The sequence below is a fragment of the Anguilla anguilla genome, chromosome 8, assembly GCF_013347855.1.
Source record: "Anguilla anguilla isolate fAngAng1 chromosome 8, fAngAng1.pri, whole genome shotgun sequence".
NCBI classification, from domain to species: domain Eukaryota; kingdom Metazoa; phylum Chordata; class Actinopteri; order Anguilliformes; family Anguillidae; genus Anguilla; species Anguilla anguilla.
This window is the reverse complement of record NC_049208.1, coordinates 4,377,500-4,400,378: the sequence shown is the minus strand read 5'-3', so window position 1 is coordinate 4,400,378 and position 22,879 is coordinate 4,377,500. Positions and strand designations below refer to the sequence as shown.

The 22,879-nt window shown below is 48.4% G+C and overlaps 1 protein-coding gene across 4 annotated transcripts; it reads right to left on the bottom strand.

Moving 5' to 3' along the window:
* Nucleotides 1–1,767: 1,767 nt before the first annotated feature.
* On the bottom strand, nt 1,768–22,593 carry LOC118234052 (protein-glutamine gamma-glutamyltransferase K-like). Of its 4 annotated transcripts, XM_035430358.1 has the most exons (15): nt 22,131–22,593; nt 21,984–21,999; nt 14,255–14,598; nt 13,344–13,535; nt 12,864–13,115; nt 11,753–11,871; nt 11,318–11,425; nt 10,545–10,722; nt 9,591–9,729; nt 8,408–8,600; nt 8,009–8,162; nt 6,863–7,147; nt 6,420–6,580; nt 3,845–3,981; nt 1,768–3,320 (listed from the first exon to the last, which is right to left on the bottom strand). In XM_035430358.1, exons 3-15 carry the CDS (start codon nt 14,595–14,597, stop codon nt 3,176–3,178), a joined length of 2,406 nt encoding a protein of 801 aa, XP_035286249.1. In that variant the 5' UTR covers nt 14,598; nt 21,984–21,999; nt 22,131–22,593; the 3' UTR covers nt 1,768–3,175. The 4 variants fall into 4 exon arrangements, with proteins under 4 accessions (XP_035286249.1, XP_035286250.1, XP_035286248.1 ...); XM_035430359.1 differs by lacking the exon at nt 21,984–21,999; XM_035430357.1 differs by having other exon boundaries at nt 21,984–22,592.
* Nucleotides 22,594–22,879: the final 286 nt, after the last annotated feature.

The window sequence follows — 22,879 nt, the reverse complement described above, 5'->3', positions numbered from 1 at the left end:
TTTTCCATTTTAAAGCCCATTTACTACAAACTATTTCCTGCAAACAATCACATCGGGATGAAGAAGTCATGGGTGCTTGAACTTTATTTGTCTTTATTTTATTTGTCTTTATTTGACAATTTCTGGCAGGAAAAACGTTGTGTCGTGGTGGTGTCTTGAGGAGATGTGTTGTGACTGACAGACAGTTAGCACAGGGCAACGTAATTACGGAGAATGCCGTCGATTGGTTAAAAGTTTCATCCTGTATTTACATTTTCATCTTTTTTTTTGCCTTGCTCATCCAATCACAGAGTACTTCCACGTGAGGACTGATGGTGTTCCCAGGCAACGCAATTCCTGACTGGAAAAAAAAAACAAAAAAAAAACAACTCCGCTAGTCGGAAGTTAGCCAGGCTAATTATCATAGCAACCTACTTATAAAAATGCTTTATTACACAATGATAATGTAACTGTGACCTACTTATAAAAATGCTTTATTACACAATGATAATGTAACTGTGACAAAAAAAAATTATTTGAGTTTTATTTTCACGATGACGGATTGCCTATCACAAGCAGCTTTCAAGGGTCTGCAAGTTGATTTGCATACTGCACGGAAATGAATGGAAACCAGTGGCTGCCAGTTGGGGTAGGAAAAACAAATACAAAATTCTGAAGAGCTGTTGTATGATTTGTATTTGGTTTGCAGCGCTGTGACTGATGCAAACTTTGTAGTAAATGGGCTTTGAACTAAATACAAAATACTGGTATGGTCTTTTAAGCTTAAAATAAAAACTTAAAATTTCACTAGAATTGCAAAATTCGCTTCTCCCACTAGAGGGCAGTGCAGATAGGCCGGAATCCCAGGTGAACAAGGGAAGTTGGCATTTCTTAAGGAGAACAGATAGACAGCACTCTTGATAGCCAGTAACAAGTGTACCAAGAAGTGCCGGAAACCACTTTTTGGCCTGTTGTTAGCATAGTGAACTATCCTGATGTACCTAATGTGTAGCCTGTTCCATTTTACATTATGACGTGCCCTGCATTGCACCTACACCTTCCGATGAAGACAATGTATGTGGCCCACTTTGCAAGACATCCAAGCTTTTTGTATACAACTAATGACTCTGTGTGTGCATCAGTAAAAATGTTAATTATTTTTTAAAGTTTATTTTATTCATTGTAATACAACACTTAACGAAACTGAGAATAATAATAAAACAGTAAATAACATTTTTTGATACAGACGTTAATGCAAAGAATGTAAATGAATTTCCTTCCAATCGGGAATTAAGGACACAAAATCAGTCCGTGGGAACCTTCTGTGGAATCTCAGTGCACCTTCTCTTGCCTTCGCTGCCACACGCTGTTGCAGCCAGAAAGTAGCCTGTAAATCTTTGTTGTGCTCCCCCCCACAACGCACATACTCATATGCACTAACCCAGCCTTTACATTAACACACGCACACGCATGCACGTACGCACACACACGCACGCAAGCACGTACGCACGCACGTACGCACGCACACATGCACACACATGCACACACGCGCACGCACACACGCACGCACGCACATGCTTAATACATACACGCACACACACACACACATTCACACACACACACACATGCACACACACGCACGCACGCACGCACACTCACACACATTCACACACACACACTCACATGCTTAATACAAACGTACACAGATCGATATACATGCACACATATGCATCAACATCATACTGAATATTACCTCTGTAAACAAAAAAAGTGCCACATCTTCATATGTCACGTGTCACTGTCAATGAATATGTACTGTGCTATATTTGGGCCATAATTTCACATAGTTATAATGGGATTGGTTGATGTACAGGCTCAGAACATGTTCTGCTAACAGTCAAGGCATCTGGATACTCTACGGTGCGCAGCATTTGTGTCCCCTGGGAACACCCTCCCCCCTGGGTTTTGGTTCCACTTCAGGTTAAGGCTGTAACAATGTTGCAGCAGTAAAAGGACTGGCTCACTACAGCTGTTAGATATGCAGTGTCACACACTCACATGGAAGAAGATGCAGGCTGTAATGTATTCACATCATCTGGAAGTAAAATTGGTTGTTTTTCTAAAAATACATTTTCAGGTTAATTCAGTCCAACCCCAAAGTGTTTTCTGTGTTTCAATCCCAAATAGAAGGTGATGCACAGACCATAATTAAAATCTGTATTATTGGATTTCTGAACCTAATGCCGGATTTCCGTTCCTAATACCATAACCTAAGAAATATAATATGGAGTAGCTTCAGTACATATAAATGTAAACTATTATATGAAACTACAGAATATGTATAAACTACACATGAAAATGTTTATTATTATAGTAATCCAGGCTGAGGATACAGCTTGGGAATTCTGAACCATTCTGAATTCTCAGTGTACAGGTTCAGTTTGGTCTTCTGCCCACAAACCCCTTTTTGAATTGGAGCCTTTGAATATTTTAGGCGTCCCCTTAATGGAGACGATAATGGTCATTTTCTACATTTTATAGAGCGTTTTTTTCAAGATCTTGGAGCTCAACCTCAACCATCAGCAACGCGTCGAACGCACGGGGCGATGCGCATGATACAAGGCAGCCATTTTGACCGTTCACCACACAGCTTAGAAGAAGAAGGAGGCAATTACAGAGCCAATTAAAAGTTGTCACTGAACATTTGAGGCAACTCCCTTTCTAAAATGAGTATTATTGGGTATTTGTGGTTTTGCAGAATTTCTTCCTTATCGAGTGTGCAGTACAATTAAATATGATGTGGCTGTGTGGGCGTTGTCGTAACAGCTGCCCCTGGAGAAAAATGCTACATCTTCGTTTTATACTTCATCTTTCACCAGAGCGGGGGGTCTCAGTGGCAGCCCAGCCAGACGCACCAATACTGGGAGAGCCTGTTAGCTAAACGCTCACAAACTGGCCAAAATGACGACGACAAAGCATACCACCACCACCACCACCACCACCACCATCATCATCATCATCATCATCATCATCATCATCGTTGCTATCTTCGTAACGTTGCGGTATTTGACACGTATGTATTTATATGAAGGCTGGCGGGTAAAAGTCATCCTGCTGTTGCTAAGCAGCCTCGCGCCGATGGACAGACCAGCAAAGACGGACGGACAAACGGACGGATGGACGAACGGACGGACGGTCAGTTGTCCTGGACGACGATGTCCACCACGCCGTGCACCTGCGTGAGCTGCGGACAGTGCATGGAGGCCACCAGCTTCCTGACCCCAGAGAGAGACGGAACGAAGTGCTCTTTCAGAGTGACCGCGGAGAGACCGGCCACATCACTGAGAGAGAGAGAGAGAGAGAGAGAGAGAGAGAGAGATGGGGGGTGGGGGAGAATGGCAAGGTACAGTCAGACACGTATAAACAACAGGCAGGTATAGGCAGCAGACAGAGGTACAGACAGGCAGGTATAGGCAGCAGACAGAGGTACAGACAGGCAGGTATAGGCAGCAGACAGAGGTACAGACAGGCAGGTATAGGCTGAAGGCAGAGGTAAAGGACAGACAGATATAAGCTGCAGACAGAGGTACAGACATACAGGTATAAGCTGCAGACAGAGGTACAGACAGACAGGTATAGGCTGCAGATGGACAGAGGTACAGACATGCAGGTATAGGCTGCAGATGGACAGAGGTACAGACAGACAGGTATAGGCTGCAGACAGACAGAGGTACAGACATGCAGGTATAGGCTGCAGACAGACAGAGGTACAGACAGACAGGTATAGGCTGCAGACAGAGGTACAGACAGACAGGTATAGGCTGCAGACAGACAGTGGTACAGACGGACAGCTGTGGTGTCTTACCCCACTGGAATTTCCTTGATGCTCTGCAAGCCAAGCCCCTCCACCCGGAACACCACGCCCTTGAGTGGGCATGGCAGGGGGTTTTTGAAGCATATCTCGGCTGCCATCTCTTTGCCCACAACAGCGTCCCCTATAGGCTGGAAGGACCAAGCGCATGAGGTTACGGTGTTTGTTAGCTACATAACGCTCAGACTTGACACAAAACATCCCTCACTGTCACTGATGTGACTGATTCGGGGTGACTGATGACTGATTGTGCTGGTACAGGATCCCTAACTGAATAGGGGTTAGCGATAGCTGAATGTGTTGGTCCTGGTAGTAGGTCACTGTAATTGATAAAGTGTTAGCAACAACTGATTGTGCTGGAGCTCGTAAGAGCATAACTAATTGTTTCGGGATGAGTGATGACAGATTTGGTGAGGGCTTTTTGCAGTAAACAGGTCTGGAGTATGGGTTAGGGTTAGTGATAACTGATTTAGTGAGGAATGTCCATAGTTATCAGGGCCAGGGTGTGGGTTACGGATAACTGATAACTGATGTATAAATTTGTAGTAAACAGGGCCAGAGTATGGAGTAGGGATAGCTGATTTGGTGAAGGATTTTTATAGTAAACAGGGCTGGAATATGGGCTTGGGTTAGCGGTAATGGGTTTGGTGAGGGATTTCTGTAGGGAACAGAGCTGGAGTATGGGCTTTTGTTAGCGGTAATGGGTTTGGTTGAGGGATTTCGGTAGGGAACAGAGCTGGAGTATGGGCTTGGGTTAGCGGTAACGGGTTTGGTGAGCGATTTCTGTAGTGAACAGGGCTGGAATATGGGCTTGGGTTAGCGGTAATGGGTATGGTGAGGGATTTCTGTAGGGAACAGGGCTGGAGTATGGGCTTGGGTTCGCGGTAATGGGTTTGGTGAGGGATTTCTGTAGGGAACAGAGCTGGAGTATGGGCTTGGGTTCGCGGTAATGGGTTTGGTGAGGGATTTCTGTAGGGAACAGGGCTGGAGTATGGGCTTGGGTTAGCGGTAATGGGTATGGTGAGGGATTTCTGTAGGGAACAGGGCTGGAGTATGGGCTTGGGTTCGCGGTAATGGGTTTGGTGAGGGATTTCTGTAGGGAACAGAGCTGGAGTATGGGCTTGGGTTCGCGGTAATGGGTTTGGTGAGGGATTTCTGTAGGGAACAGGGCTGGAGTATGGGCTTGGGTTCGCGGTAATGGGTTTGGTGAGGGATTTCTGTAGGGAACAGAGCTGGAGTATGGGCTTGGGTTCGCGGTAATGGGTTTGGTGAGGGATTTCTGTAGGGAACAGGGCTGGAGTATGGGCTTGGGTTAGCGGTAATGGGTATGGTGAGGGATTTCTGTAGGGAACAGAGCTGGAGTATGGGCTTGGGTTCGCGGTAATGGGTTTGGTGAGGGATTTCTGTAGGGAACAGGGCTGGAGTATGGGCTTGGGTTCGCGGTAATGGGTTTGGTGAGGGATTTCTGTAGGGAACAGAGCTGGAGTATGGGCTTGGGTTAGCGGTAATGGGTATGGTTGAGGGATTTCTGTACGGAACAGGGCTAGAATATGGGCCTGGGTTAGCGGTAATGGGTATGGTTGAGGGATTTCTGTAGGGAACAGGGCTGGAGTATGGGCTTGGGTTAGCGGTAATGGGTTTGGTGAGGGATTTCTGTAGGGAACAGGGCTGGAGTATGGGCTTTTGTTAGCGGTAATGGGTTTGGTTGAGGGATTTCTGTAGGGAACAGGGCTGGAGTATGGGCTTTTGTTAGCGGTAATGGGTTTGGTTGAGGGATTTCTGTAGGGAACAGAGCTGGAGTATGGGCTTGGGTTAGCGGTAATGGGTTTGGTGAGAGATTTCTGTAGGGAACAGAGCTGGAGTATGGGCTTGGGTTCGCGGTAATGGGTTTGGTGAGAGATTTCTGTAGGGAACAGGGCTGGAGTATGGGCTTGGGTTAGCGGTAACGGGTTTGGTGAGGGATTTCTGTAGGGAACAGGGCTGGAGTATGGGCTTGGGTTAGCGGTAATGGGTATGGTGAGGGATTTCTGTAGTGAACAGGGCTGGAGTATGGGCTTGGGTTAGCGGTAACGGGTTTGGTGAGGGATTTCTGTAGGGAACAGAGCTGGAGTATGGGCTTTTGTTAGCGGTAATGGGTTTGGTGAGGGATTTCTGTAGGGAACAGAGCTGGAGTATGGGCTTTTGTTAGCGGTAATGGGTTTGGTTGAGGGATTTCTGTAGGGAACAGGGCTGGAGTATGGGCTTTTGTTAGCGGTAATGGGTTTGGTTGAGGGATTTCTGTAGGGAACAGGGCTGGAGTATGGGCTTGGGTTAGCGGTAATGGGTTTGGTTGAGGGATTTCGGTAGGGAACAGAGCTGGAGTATGGGCTTGGGTTAGCGGTAATGGGTTTGGTTGAGGGATTTCGGTAGGGAACAGAGCTGGAGTATGGGCTTGGGTTAGCGGTAATGGGTTTGGTTGAGGGATTTCGGTAGGGAACAGAGCTGGAGTATGGGCTTGGGTTAGCGGTAATGGGTTTGGTGAGGGATTTCTGTAGGGAACAGAGCTGGAGTATGGTTTGGTGATACTCACTGTGATGTTGATGTCTGGAGTGCGTAGCCGGAAACTGGTCTGTGTGGCCAGAACCTGTTGGGTCTCCCGAACCCGACCCGACAGCGTCAGCATCAGCGCACCCTGGTCCACCAGCTGGTCCTGGTAGTTCTGATATGGCAGGACCCAGGTGATGGTCTTAACTGGGGGTGAGAGAGATGGCAGGGGACGGAATTACTTGACCACACATAGGAATTAATGCACAGGAGTCATGTGACCAGTGTTTATTTATTTATTTCTTTATGTATCTATTTATGTATGCATCTTTCAACATTTTTTTGGTTCCAATCAACTTTCCCCCACAGACATAATAAACAAACTGCTGCTAAGAAATCTTCTCCTCAACAAACGGTATACAGGTATATCATTGTGGGCGGTCACATTCTCGAGCCAAAATGGCAACCGCAGGGTCCCCGGTTTCTCACCTTCGTTGGGCATGAGTTCGACGAGGAACTGGTCCTTCTTGATGGTGCCCTTGAGCACGCCGGTGTAGTACATGACCTCCACCTGGCTGTGGAGGCTGGCACTGCGCGGGTGGGAACTCTGGTTGCGCAGGACGATGGTCAACTGGGCGTCTACCCCGATGCAGGGCCCCTCCCCCTCCATGGTGACCTGCATGCACACGTCCTCCGCCATGGGGGCGGAGTAGATGTTTGGCTTGGTGCCATAGCGACTGGCGGTCTCCACAGCGATGCGCTCCTCCTCTGACCCTGATGAGTGGGTGGGGGGGGGGGGGGAGTGAGAGGAAGTGAGTGTGGGGGGGGGAGTGAGAGGAAGTGAGTGTGGGGGGAGCAGAGGGCAGGGAGAGAGAGAGAAATGGGTGGGTGGAGGGTTGACACATGATGAATAACGAGTGCTAAAGTTGAAAGCTTGGGTGGTTTCTCAGTAATTCAGTCCAGTGCAATCATTGTGCAATCACCAGCAATAGAGACACCCCCCTCTATCCTCTTTTCATCTCAATCTCTTTCCTCCCTGTCTTGTTCAATTTCTCTCTCCCACTTCTGCTCCTCTACTTCATTCTATTTCTCTCCCTTTCTTTCCCCCCCCTCCCCCCCCCCCCCCCCCACCTCCCCTGTTCTCATGTTCTTCAGTTCTTCCTACCCGCCGGATGTTCCCTACCTTCTGTTTTTAGAGGTGGGTAATGTCCCCTTAACGTCTGGGTGCATGTAGAGGTGGGTGATGTCCCCTTAACCTCTGGGTGCATGTAGAGGTGGGTGATGTCCTCTTAACCTCTGGGTGCTTGTAGAGGTGGGTGGTGTCCCCTTAACCTCTGGGTGCTTGTAGAGGTGGGTGATGTCCCCTTAACGTCTGGGTGCATGTAGAGGTGGGTGATGTCCCCTTAACCTCTGGGTGCATGTAGAGGTGGGTGATGTCCCCTTAACGTCTGGGTGCATGTAGAGGTGGGTGATGTCCCCTTAACCTCTGGGTGCTTGTAGAGGTGGGTGATGTCCCCTTAACCTCTGGGTGCATGTAGAGGTGGGTGATGTCCCCTTAACCTCTGGGTGCATGTAGAGGTGGGTGATGTCCCCTTAACCTCTGGGTGCATGTAGAGGTGGGTGATGTCCCCTTACCCTCTGGGTGTTTGTAGAGGTGGGTGATGTCATCCCGCATGTTGGATCCCACAGCCTTGGTGCTGATGAAGTGCCCCACGGCCTTCTTCTCACTGTGGATCTGGCTGAAGGTGCCGTCCAGATTCCTCTGCCAGTAGATCTTATCGCTGTTCACCTGGGAGAGGACAGGAGCGAGAAGAGAGCTTCTCAGAGATGACACATGAGACAGAGGAGGAACAGAGAGAGAGAGAGACAGAGAGACAGAGAGAGAGAGAGAGAGAGAAAAGACAGCTTCTCAGAGATGACACATGAGCCAGAACACACAAGTCTCCAAGAGAGGAAAGGGAGGAGACAGATGAGGAACAAAGAGACAGAGAAAGAAAGGAGACAGAGAGAGAGCGAGAGAGAGAGAGAGGATACCTCAGCGAAGACGAAGGGCGTGTCGTGCTTGTGATAGACCTGTCCGTTACGGATGGCCGTGACAGAGGCGGGTCCACAGCGGAAGGTCCCCTGGCTGGTCTCCTGTGGGGTTGAGTCGACGGCCTGCCACCCCCCCATCCCCGGGGGCAGGTCCGGCCGTGCCATCCAGCAGTCATTCCACACATGAAAGTTCCTAAGGCGAGAGAGAGAGAGAGAGAGAAAGAGAGAGAGAGAGATAGAGAGAGAGGAGAGGGCGAGAGGGAGGAAGAGATGGTTGTCGTCGTTGTTGCTGGTTACTCATCTGCGTCGGCAGGTGTTGCTCCACGCTTTGGCGATATTTAATGATGCATTTCCCCGCAAATAAAGCATTTTGAATTTTAATTTGAACCTGAGGGGGTAAGTTGAGGGGGGGAAAATATGTAAGCGAAAGAAAAGGAAAGGGTAACGGGGTTTCCAGGATACCCCATCTGATGCAAACGCTCTTGCTAAACATTGCCGAGGACAACAGGCTGAGATATGGGTCGCATGAGTTAGCTGGATAACTGCGCTAAAGTAAAACCCAGAAAAGCTCTTTTTACTTCAGTCCATGTTGCCAGAATTGGGAGGTGTTCTGGGCTTTACTCGCAGCCAACTCAGCAATCCTGTTTTGTGACACAGGCCTCTGGAGTGGAAAGCTTGTAGAAACAGGATAGTTTGGATCTACATCTGAAAAATCAGCTCAGAGAAATCCCATAAATCTCTCATCTCACTGGCATCACCAGTCTCCACAATCCCAGACCCACAGAGAGACACAGATTTCAGCCTTTATCAGAATCGAATCTACGACAGGGTTTTATTTGCCTAGGATGACAGCATCTCAGTATGTGCCAGCTGGGCGAATGTGTCCCTGCAAATCCTTCTGTTTAGCTGTGGCACTGTGGAACTGCGAACTGCGGCATGATGGGACACGGCTTGCCTTTGCCTGGTTCAGAGGACAGCATGTGCTTTCCCACACTGTTCTGGCAATAAGTGAAGCTATGTGTGCTGTCGGGCATTCCAAATCGGGGAGAAAGGGGAAGGGGGCATGCAAATGGTTAAAAAAAAAAAACAAAACAAAAAAAACAGAAGTCACTAGAATGGTAGCGATGCCAAAAGCATCAGAGCGATGTCATCGGGGACAGAAAGGCCACAATGTCAGCCTTACCAGACGGAGTCAGAGTTCAAGGAGTTGAGAGCTTCCATGTTCTCGTTGAAATATATGTCTATTGTCAGGGAGACGTCCGTGTCGTGGGCAGACTGGAAGTTTGTCACACTTCGAGCAGGGACACCCAGACACCGGAGCACTGAAAGAGGTCAACAGAGAAACAGGTTGCATGGGGGTGAGCTCGTAAACGGGTGTCCCCCAGGGGTCAGTCCTTGGTTCTCTCCTCTGCTCTCTCTACGCCTCAGTCTTTTAGCAGTATCACAACCTCCTTGTGGCCCTTCTTGCCATTCCTGCAATGACAACACACAACACACAACACACACAACTGCACTTCCAGGTCACGTCTCCCGTCTGTTCTGCCCCTTGGTGGTGGAATAAGCTTTCTACTGCAGTCGAAGCAACAGAAACCCTGCCCACCTTCCGATGCAGACTGAGAACTCACCCATTCAGACTGATCCATAGAATCCCTGACCCCCTTTAGATATCCTTTCTTTTTCGCTTTCTTTCCTTGGATTTCCTTTTGGATAACGCTATAGTTATAGCTGTGTAAGGTTACCTGTACAGTCACACCAAACTTAGTGAGGGAGTATGGAGGGAGGGGCAATAAGTCCCACTGGTTTCGCCGTATATCACACGGAGATGTCAGAAGAATCTGCTGAGACTTTCTTTTTAAATAAATGTACGCTTTGTCGATTGGCCAGGACTGCAGGGGATGTGTTTCGTGAGACACTCTCTGCGTTCAGAATGAAATGACGCCACGCACCTCACAAGCAAGTTGTTTTGCTTTATTTTCAGGGGGGGGGGGGGGGGGCCCATCATTTGAAATCCTCTCTAAATTAGTCCATGCACCAGGTTTAACAGTCACACAGTCACAGTCGGACACACACACACACACACACACACACACACACACACACACACACACACACACACACACACCACACACACACACACCTGTGGTGGTGACTCCGGAGAACACCCAGCACTGGCCGTATTTGACAGGCATGCCTCCTTCCTCGTGGTACTTCTTCAGGATATCCACACTCCCGCTCCACGCCGTGGGCGCGGTCCCACCGGCGTAGTCCCCCGACCAGTTTCCCTCCAACACCCCCCGATCATCCGGGGAGTTAATCTGAGAGAGAGAGAGAGAGAGAGAGAGAGAGAGAGACAGAGCGAGAGAGAGAGCGAGAGAGAAAGAGAAAGTGAGATGCCCTTCCATGACTGTTGAAGAGAAGCTGTCAGTCCTTTAAAGAGAAGCCTCGCTCATTTTCAGCCCAACGTGCGTCATGTTGCTGTCGCCACCTTGGCCTGCAATTCCACCGCTGCTCCTGCACAGAGAGTGGGGGCGCTGTTTCCCACTGAATTATCTTTTAAGATTAATTTCCACATAATGTATTCAGGTAAAGGTTTGCAGTAATATCCACAATGTGAGCAATATTCACCCATAATGACTCATTCTTGTAGGCATTCGACACTGTGATGTCCATGTTGCAATTATAACTTAGATAACTAAGCATAAGCATCTATTAGTATTATTTTTCTTTGATTACACTTTCTCTATTTAATTTCATTATATTTGAACACCAATGATAATTTTATCAATGGATTTAACTGAATTGACGACTAAGCAGAACGACTGACACCAAGAGCGCGCTAGTGAAAACGGTAGCGTGGCTACGACAGCTGCGAGTGAAGATGTTGACGGTGCGCGTGAACAGTGAACGCACCATGGCGGTTATGGCTCTGACCACGTTCACCGGGTCTCCCCGGCCGGGCGCCAGAACATCGCTCTTCTCCAGGATGTAGAGGCAGGCCGCGAGGACTCCTTCACTAAACTGAGGGAGAAGGGGAAAGCTTATATAAAGCAACATAATAATAATAATAATAATAATAACAATAACAATTATTATTATTATTATTATTATTATTTAATAGAAATGAATAGGATTATTAATAACAATGTACAATATTCAATAATGATAATAATAATAATAATAACAACAATTATTATTATTATTATTATTATTATTATTATTATTATTGGGGCTGATCAGTGTGGTTCAGGTTATGCAGGTTTCTCTCTTCCTCTCTCTCTCTCTCTCTCTCTCCTCCTCTCTCTCCACCTCTCTCTCTCTCTCTCTCCCTCTCTCTCTCCTCCCTACCTGTCCATAGTTCCAGGTTCGGGCTCCGATCTGTTTCTCCGTGCCGTAGTAGATCCTCCCCGTGTCGTTCAGGACGTACTCCTGCCTCTCCTCCTCGTCGTCCATGTACACCGTGTCGTCTGCGAGAGGCGGGGAAGAAGACGGAGAGAGAGAGGGAGTGAGAGAGAGGGGGAGAGAGAGAGAGAGGGAGTGAGAGAGAGAGGGAGTGAGAGAGAGGGAGAAGGAGAGAAAGAGATGGTTGTTGTTATTGGTTGTTATTACTGCATATTTATTATGCAATATTTAACAATGCATTAAGACCACCTGGGCTGTAGAGGGCGCTGTTCTCATTTATTCACGTCACGTAAATAGCATTCACAGAGCCCCTCCACAGCCAGCAGGAAACCCCTGGGACATTAATGCTCAATACTGAACCAGGGCAGCAGTACACCGTACTTACCGTAATGTACACAATTATTTGGGTCAACATTTTGGTTTGATAGCACAGTCAGGCATAATATACAAAGTGTTGATTGGCGTTCTGTTTTTTTCGTCAGGCTAAGAAGCGTGCTAGTGTCCAGGCCCATGTTAGTTTGTAGTGGCCTATCAGAGCCTGTGTTAGAGTTTGGATTAGCCTATCAGGGCTTGTGTTAGAGTTTGGAGTGGCCTATCAGAGCCTGTGTTAAGAGTTTGGAGTAGCCTATCAGGGCTTGCGTTAGAGTTTGGAGTGGCCTATAAGGGCCTGCGTTAGAGTTTGGATTAGCCTATCAGGGCTTGTGTTAGAGTTTGGAGTGGCCTATCAGAGCCTGTGTTAAAGTTTGGAGTAGCCTATCAGGGCCTGTATTACAGTTTGGAGTGGCCTATCAGAGACTGTGTCCGAGTTTGGAGCGGCCTATCAGGCACGCCTGCCTGTATGGGGTGAGGCAAGGGTATTTCAGCTTGCCTGGGGGCAAAAGAATGTCTCACAGAGAGCTAAAATAGCGATATCACCCCTGTGTCAGAGGGCATTACCACCTCCCTGTGAGAGAAGGGGCAACTCCTCCCCCAATTCACCCGAATCAATAAGCGTAACGTAGGCAGTATACTCCAAATACTTCATACTACCCCCCTCCTCTCTCCCTCCCTCACTCACCCATGCACCAGGGGTTGAACAGCATGATGATGTCATTGCTTAGGTCTTCAGGTGTGGTGGCCACGCCCTTTGGGCCGCGGGTCACCACGGTGAGATGGTATCGGCCAATCAGGGCCGTTGGAGGGGAGCTGATGGACAGCCTGATCCTGTTGCCGTCCTGCTCCATGATCTTGGCCTGCCATTGGCCACCTTTCAGCTCCTCTACCAATGGGATGATGATGTGTGTGCCCTTTGACACCAGGGGGCGGGGTCCTGTGACACAACACACACACACACACACACACATTGTTAATGCATACCGACAGAGAGGTATTTAGATTTGTATTTTGAATATTTTTGTTTGTTCGTTTTCATCCCCTACATGTATCCCCCTGTGGAATCCCCCCCCCCCCCCCCCCACACACACACACACACACATACTTTCAGGTTTCAAGAGGACCTGTCACACAAACACACACTTGTCGAATCGTAGACACACACCTGTCTTGAGCTCCAGGTGAAGCTTGTCGGTGTCGGAGTTCAAAGGTCGTGAGAGGTCAAGGGCCACCTGGAAGGTCTGGCCACGGCGGATGATGAGGTCATCGCTGAGGTACTGGTCTGTTTGATGCTCAGCGCGGTTTTGCTCCTTCTGAGATTTCAGGAGGTCCACGGAACGAACCTGCAGCGATACATCTGAGTAGAAGGGAGGGAGGAGAAGAGAGGGAGAGGTGGGGGGAGAGTAATATTTACACTCACATAGAAAAATGTGCAGTAAGAGTGTAGAGTGTAGCGTGGTTCTGCATATGAGCAGTAAGAGCGTAGAGTGTAGCGTGGTTCTGCACATGTGCAGTAAGAGCGTAGAGTGTAGCGTGGTTCTGCACATGTGCAGTAAGAGTGTAGAGTGCAGAGTGGTTCTGCACATGAGCAGTAAGAGCGTAGAGTGTAGCGTGGTTCTGCACATGTGCAGTAAGAGTGTAGAGTGCAGAGTGGTTCTGCACATGAGCAGTAAGAGCGTAGGGTTGTTCTGCACATGAGCAGTAAGAGCGTAGAGTGTAGCGTGGTTCTGCACATGTGCAGTAAGAGTGTAGAGTGTAGCGTGGTTCTGCACATGAGCAGTAAGAGCGTAGAGTGTAGCGTGGTTCTGCACATGAGCAGTAAGAGCGTAGAGTGTAGCGTGGTTCTGCACATGTGCAGTAAGAGCGTAGAGTGTAGCGTGGTTCTGCACATGTGCAGTAAGAGTGTAGAGTGTAGCGTGGTTCTGCACATGTGCAGTAAGAGTGTAGAGTGTAGCGTGGTTCTGCACATGTGCAGTAAGAGTGTAGAGTGTAGCGTGGTTCTGCACATGAGCAGTAAGAGCGTAGAGTGTAGCGTGGTTCTGCACATGTGCAGTGAGGTGCTCCCGCCTGTTTTACCCTGCAGCTCGTTGTCCCCGATTAGGGGCTGGGGCGGCTTCACCCCGTCCTCCTCCGCCCGTCCTACGCCATTGTCCACGTCCGTCGCATTCCCAGGGGTCGTGTCTGGGCGGGTCGCGTCTGGGCGGACAGCGTCCACCGTCGCGTCACCCAACTCGCTCTGTCCTCGGCAACAGCTAGGACATGCCCACCGTAACCAGCGGCGACAGCGCCCCTTTCCCTCCGGTTCCTTGCCCTCCGCCACTTTCTCCACTGGCCCCTCCCCCTGGGACGCGCCCGCCCCCGCGCCCGTGCCCGCCCCTGTGCCCGCTGACGGGAATCTCCCCACCAGCTCCACCGGCATCCTGAGAGACAGTGAGAGAGAGAGAGAGAGAAAGAGAGGGAGAGAGAAAGAATGAGAGACAGAGTGAGAATTTTCAAGTATTACATTCGCATATAATTAATATATTATGGTTCCATTGTTGTTTTCTTTATGTAGCTATGAAGTTATAGAACTTAGTACTGTAATACATGGTTCTATCGCTGTTACTTGTCGGCCAGCTCTCACTCTGGCAACACCTGGCTAATGAAGCACACCTGGACACTGCAGTGAAGGAGCCAGCTGCTGCACGTCGTGCTCCAGCTGCTGTTCCGACCAGATGTTGTGTGATGGGTCTGATGACATCACAGCCTTTGAATGCGAGACTCGTGGCGAGCAGGATCTCATCTATACTTCACTCTTTCTACATTTTAGCTGAGGTGTGGGAAGGTTGTTTCTTTGTATATGCGTACTACGCGATTTTGTCGAGCCCTGACAACTGGTAGAGACCCCCATTGAATCATCCACCCGACCAACCCCCCCCCCCCCCCCCCCAGCACCAACAGACCCCCCAGGTCCACGATCGAAATCAACCCTGGTCCACGATAACAATCTCCGCAATTTAACGCATAAACAAATACTGTGTTTAGGGCCCCAGAATGGTCAGGGGCAAGCCCCTGATGTGTGGTGTGTTTCCGGGTTTAAAATGGCTGCCATGCATCACTCAGGTACTGGCCCTGAGTGGGTCCCACCTCACTGAGTCCCCCCCCCCGCCCCCACCACACTGTAAACAAATCTTGGATCATGGGGGTCAAACGCCCAACACACTGCCACTGCTACCCGCCATTGTGATTGTTTCCACGTCGTTGGCTGTTCACATGAACCTGGCTGTTTCTGCACAAGAATTGTCCTTTTTCTTTGTCTAAAATTTTTTTATTCTGAGTAAAGAACACCACATACCAAGCTGTTTAAACAGAGGTGTGTCCTTAGCTGTGCCTGACGGGTGAAGCAGGCTGTAGAAATCACACGCTCAGAACTTGCTAAAATGCCTTCTGCCTTATCTCTCTCTCACTTCCTCTACTTCTCTCTCTCTCTCTCTCTCTCTCTCTATCTCTCTCTCTCTCACTCACTCTCTCTCTCTGTCACACACACACTTTTACACACAGGCATGTTCACACGCACGTATACTATATCAGTCTTATCCTTTTCCTGCTGGAATGGCTCCAGTGTGTTTTTATTACACTTTTTCCCACAATCACTGCATTCTTTAGTCCTGGTAACCTCAAACTGAACTACAGACTGCAGGTCTGTGTTAACCCTGATTGCCCCACTCACACACACACTCACGCACACACACACACGCATACATATACACACACTACATACACACACACACACACGCACACACACGCACACTCACACACACACACACACACACACACACACACACACACACTCACACACTCACACACACACACACACACGCATACATATACACACACTCACGCACACACACACACACACACGCACACACACACACACGCATACATATACACACACTACATACACACACACACACACTCACGCACACACACACACACACTACATACACACACACACACACACACACACTCACACACACACACACACACACACACACACAAACACACATGCACACTCACACACACACACACGCACACACACACACGCGCACACACACACACACACATGCACACACACACACACACACACACACACACACACGCCCAAATCCAGCTGATAGTAATGAATCGCACAGATGCTCCCCTGGTAGTTAATGTCCAAACACTGTTCTGCTCGCACTCAAAACCAGGTCCTCCCTCCTCCCCCCTGTTCTCACAGCCTGGGAACAGGCCAGAAGCAGCCCCCCCAGCCCCCCCCCCCCATTCAGAGGCCAGCTCTGCTTGGCTTCCTCCTGAACATTTGTGTGGCGAAAAGTCAGTGACAAGCGGATGAAGAAACACCGTGTAAGCATGCAGGTGAAACCCTGGCCACATTCTCTGTGAAAGTGAAAGTTATCCAGCCGATGAGGACGTAGCCAGGCTGCATCCGGGTAAAACCTGGGCTACGCTGGGGGTTCAGCTAGTCTGTTATGTCAAAATGTCTCTCAAGCTAGATTTCCACCCCAGCTCGTGCTCACTGGGTTTTGAAGTACTGCTCAGTTTAAGCTTGTGATTCAGACCTGAGTTTAAAGGGGAACTTTAGGTTGTAAATCTGAGGTCTTTGGGATTCAGGATTTGGGTCGTAGTTTGCCTTCAGTGTCATACTTAGGACGACGTAGCTCAGGAGGTAAGAGCGGTTGTCTGGCAGTCGGAGGGTTGCCGGTTCGAGCCCCGCCCTGGGCGTGTCGAAGTGTCCCTGAGCAAGACACCTAACCCCCAACTACTCTGGCGAATGAGAGGCATCAATTGTAAAGCGCTTTGGATAAAAGCGCTATATAAATGCAGTCCATTTACCATACTCCAAAGGTTGACAATATGACATGCATTCATACAAACTCATGCACACATACACACACACACACACACACAGGACTGAGTGAAATCTCTGTGGCCTCTCACACACACACGGACAGGCACACACACACACACGGACAGGCACACACACACACAGCACTGAATGAAATGTCTGTGGCCTCTCACACACACACACACACACACACACACACACACAGCACTGAGTGAAATGTCCGTGGCCTCACACACACACACACACACACACACACACACAGCACTGAATGAAATGTCTGTGGCCACACACACACACACACACACACACACAGTGACACGCTACCCCGCGGACAGAAGTGTACAGGAATGTTCTGGAGCTTGAAGCTCTCATCCGTGCTGAAACATATGGGGGTGTTCAGGAATAAGCGTGAATTTATAGTGGCCCGTCTGGGATGAAAGGAGGGAGGGAAGAGAGAGGGATAAATCAAAGGAAGAGAGATGGATGAGAAAGAAAAGCTGAGGGAAAGGAAGGAGAGGGGAGGGAGGGAGGGGGGTGGGGGTCCAAAATGAATAGATGAACTCTGACCCTGGTCTTTAGCCCCTGTGTCCTGTGTGCTGAGGAAAGCACGCTACAGTAAGAGCCAACACTGTTTAAAAGTGTGGGAAAATCCCAGAATTCCCCTATCTCAGGAGCTCTTAATCCAACAAGCGCTCTCTCTCTCTCTCTCTCTCTCTCTCTCTCTCTCTCTCTCTCTCTCTCTCTCTCTCTCCCTCTCTCTCTCCCTCTCTCTCTCTCTCTCTCTCTCTCTCTCTCTCTCTCTCTCTCTCTCTCTCTCTCTCTCTCTATTTCCTTCACCCTCTTGCCCTGTTCTTCCTGCCTGTAAACAGAAGTGACCGTTTCCCAAAAACTTTTTAAAACAGAAAAGAATTGCAAAGTGATTGCATGAAACAACCAAATCAGCTGCACACACACACACACACACACACACACACACACACACGCAAACACACACACACGCACACACACACACACACACGCACAGATACACGCACACACACACAGGCACCCATGAATGCAAATACAAACACACAAATGCAGGCATAGACATGCATACATGCAAACTCATGCAAATACACACATACGCACACTCACTCACACAGACATGCATACATGCAAACTCATACAAATGCACACATACACACACTCACACACGCACCCAGACACACACACACACATGAAGCCATGCACACACACACACACACACACAACCCAGGTCTTTTCACTTTTTGTCTCCGATGTTTTTTAAAGGAAGTCAGGGCTGCAGGGAAGTATTACAAGCTGGCTGTCATTTAGATTTTACTGAAACAAGACACAGCACGCCGCTCCTCTCTCTCTCTCTCTCCCTGTTTCTAGTGGACCAGAGCTCATAGCCCTATTTCATTCTTCCACTCTTACATTTTTTTAAAGATGCACGCCTGTATGTACGCATGTTTGTCTCCTTATCTTAACCAAAATTACATGCGTTGTTACAGCATTCCATATTCTGTTATGTCTAGCCAATACAAATGCTGTGTTTGTCATGTCAATGAAGCTGAACTGAACTGAATTGCATTGAGAGACAGACCAACATGCTGAAAACGGTAAAGTTGACTGAAAAGTACCAGTCAGAGAGAAAACGAAAGAGCGAGTCTAATACAGCAAAGATTGATTAGAAACAGAGAGAGAGAGAGAGAGAGCGCTTTGGGCACATACAAAGAGAGAGAGGAAGAGAGAGGGAGGGAGAGATAGAGGGGGAGAGAGAGAGAGAGAGAGCACACTGCATGATAAGTATAATGTGTTCTCATGGATCTTGTGGCATGTTATGTCAAGTATTTCAATTTTAAAAAATGTGTTTTTAATCACCAGCCAGAGCTGAACCCATAGGCAGGTACAGCTGGAATACCATGGCAACAATGCCCCCACCCAGAAGCACATCATTACACACACACACACGCACACACACAAACACACACGCACACACGCGCACACAAACACACACACACACACGCACACACGCGCACACAAACACACACACGCGCACACAAACACACACACACACACGCACACACACGCGCGCACACACACACACACGCGCGCACACACACAGCTGTGTGGAGGGACTGAACGCTGTGCTAAGCACCGTGTTAGGGTTTCACACCTCCTCTCATGTACACAGGGGTGCCACGTGGGGGGAGGGGCTTGACTGGCAGGCCCCCTCAAGAAATGGAGGTTGTGCAGGAAATACCTTAGCGACGTGTGACCGCGCCAGCGAAGCGCACCCGAACGTGGAGCGCCTCAGAGCTTCATTCGCTTCGCTGTTTAACCGCTTCGTTTGGGGCGGACGGTTTGCGGAAGAGGGGTCACGCCGTGTCCCCCCCAAGGCCTAAACCAGTGAATCCCAACCCGCTGTTCCTGGAGATCAACCATAACCGTTGTTGGTTTTTCATTTCAACCCTAATTCGCCACACCCGACTGTGCTAATCAGCAGCTCAACGGGACGCCGAGCTGTTGGGCGAGGCGAGATTTGTTAGGGTTGAAGTGAAAATCTTAAGGACGGTTTACCTCCAGGAACAGGGGTTGGGAACCACTGGCCTAAACTGGGCTGCTGGTAGAATAATGCAAGCCCATGTAAACAGACAGCATTTATATAGCGCTTTTATCCTAAGCGCTTTACAATTGATGCCTCTCATTCGCCAGAGCAGTTAGGGGTTAGGTGTCTTGCTCAAGGACACTTTGACACGCCCAGGGCGGGGTTTGAACCGGCAACCCTCCGACTGCCAGACAATCGGTCTTACCTCCTGAGCTATGTCACCCCTATCCATGTGATGCAAGGTCGAAGGTGCTTGCTGTTGCCGGGCAACCGCAAGGTTGCAGCAGCGGCATAAGAGCAGCTGCACAACGTGTGTTTCCTGTTGACGAGCCAAGCGGTCCAAAAAAAGACGACAATTAGTGAGCGAGAAACCTGAGGACCTGGGCTCCCGCCCAATCAGGGATCGGGGTTCCTCAGAGAGAGAGGGGAAAAAAGTAAACCAATCGTCGGGTTTGTTAGCGCAGAAGCTGGGCGGAGTTATCTCACCTCAGAGTGTCGACCAGGTGAGACTCACAGGGTCGTAAAGTTATGAGCTGAGCTGGGCAATCCAGACACTGCCTAAAACCAGCTGGGAAGCATTACACGAAGCTATGCACATACATTACATTGCATTACAGGCATTTAGCAGATGTCTTATCCAGAGCGAATTACACAACTTTTACACAGCATTTGCATTGCATCCATTTATGCAGCTGGATGTATACTGACGCAAAGCAGGCTAAGTACCTTGCTCCAGGGTACAACAGCAGTGTCTTACCCGGGAATTGAACCTATGACCTTTAGGTTACAAGACCAGTTCCTTACCCATTCCACTACACTGCTACCCCACCTGGGGCAATAATAACACTGACGGAAAATAAAAAATATATATAAACCGCAGAAAACTCAGAAGTGTTTGAAATGCATATGTGCTCGTTTGGATAAAAGCTTGCCAAAAGCTATCAAATAAATGCATTGTAATATGATAAAAGGTTGTGAGGAGGAACTCAATATCCCAAAGAAGTGAAGCTAATTGGGAATATGGCATAATAATAATCTTCTTCTTATTATTATTATTATCAAAAACCCTGGGCAATGTTACTGCCAATTTCTCATTGCCCTGCGGGACTACCAGCCACATTAGCCGCTGGTCGGGGTTTAATCCCGGCCCATGGGACCCATTCACGCGCGAGCACGACGGCACATTAATCTTGTCATTAGCCATTTGAGACGAGGCTGTCTCGGAGAAGTTGTACACGCAAGGCATGATCACATACAGTCATTTAACGCGTGATTTTTAACGGCTCTAGAAGTAGCCTATCTACTGCTACAGTGATTGTGGGAAACTAGATCCTGATCAACATCATTTCACTTCTGAGACTTGTAGAGCCTCGTTGCGTCGCAGTTAGGACATTTGTAGGCTACTCGTAAACCATTGTATGTCCGAGCTTTGAAAAACGTGGCATTACATAAGCGGAGTTGGTGATTTACTGCTGAACGTTATTGTTATTCAACAGAGTCTCTCCCATTTGAATGGCGTGAACAAATATTTACGCAGAAAACTTAGTGGAAGTTATTCAGTAAAAAAAAAAAGTCATATTTTTAAAAAATGTGCCATATTCTCTATACTTACACAGTGACTTTCGGGTAATCTTTTCAAAATGCTGAATTTTTTGTGGTATTTCGTATTGTGTAACAAAATACACGCTGATGTGTTTTTGCATATGCCTGTATGCGCCGTGGAAATACGGTGATGAGTCTGTCTCTGTTGTCCCTATGGTAACGACCTGACGTCGGTGTTTGCTTCAGAATCAGCGGCTGTATCAAAATCGAGTCACACGCGCGGACGGCACGCGCAGATGAGACTTTACACCGTACCCAGACAATCTTCTTATTATGCAGTGGCGATGATACAAGACGCAACAATTACATAGCGAAAACCTAGTCTATTTAAGAAATAATATGGTTTGTATTTTAGACAACGTAAGACAGTCGCAACACAAACGATTCGAACTTCAAACGTCATAGCTCTTAGCGCAGCTTGCGGCTGCTCAGAGCGCCATAAATTCGCTACTCGAGACGTAAAACTTTTTCACCAGTTCTGCAGTAGCGGGACTGCAGGACTACAGACGAAGTCGCTGCTCAAATTCTGCTGAACACCAATGTTTTTCATTGTACCCCCCCCCCCCCCCCCCCCCCCCCGCAGTCGTCTTGCAACTTAAAATTATAATACATTTTGGCAATGATCTCTCCATAGGCTATACTTTGCAACTAACCACAATAAATAAATGAATAAATGAATGAACATATAAATAAAAAAGGAAATGGCTTACGTTGTACGTCAGTTTTCTGTGTCCACGGGTTTCAGATACAGAGGCAAATAGTTGCAAAAAGTTAATTACAGCAGTTCCGATAGCACAACAGAGATCTGTGTTTTCAAAATAGATTTCGGGAGGCGGTTAATATTTTTTGCTTTTTACCCTCGCGGTCGCTGGATTTGACTGGTCTCAGAAACGCGTTGTATTGGTGATTTAGTGTCCTGTCTCGCTTGAGTAACTGGATCGCGAGTCGAAGAATGCCGCACAAGTCATTAAGAGGGCACACCCACGCAGCCCCCCCACTCCTTATCTTCCCCTATCGTCCGTTATATTAGGAAACCTGCTACACCCTCCCATGGCCAGGACGTCCCATCGCTCAGGAGAAAAAGCCTCAGATGAACAGAATCTCAAACTTTGAGAGAAGCGCGCGCCGCAAGGCACTTGAAACATGCCTCTATGCGCCCTGTTTCCATCAACAGTTAACCTCCGGAATGATGTGTCAGCGGGCGGTTTGGTTTAACGTGCTGCCAGCTGTTCCTCAATGAATTGCGTCATTTAGTATTTAGTATTGGATCAATCCAGTTGTACCGTAATAAGCAACAAGGGGGAAAAAAAGAGGTAGCACGAGACCTGGCATCCTAATCTCTTCCACACACCCACTCGCACAAAAAAAAAAAAAAAAAAAACGTAGAAGGAAGACGCGTGATGATCGATCCGGGTCTGTAATCGTTATGGCGGGATTACGCTGATTCGTTGCAGAATTGTTCTGGAATGTTCATTCCAACATTCCACAGAGAGGCCATCGGTCACATGACGGTAAAACACACGGCGAGAGAATGTGAGGGGAGATGGGTGGGGTGGGCAGGGGTCCGGTTGAGAAGTCACATGGTCCCTAGAGTACTTCAAAAGAC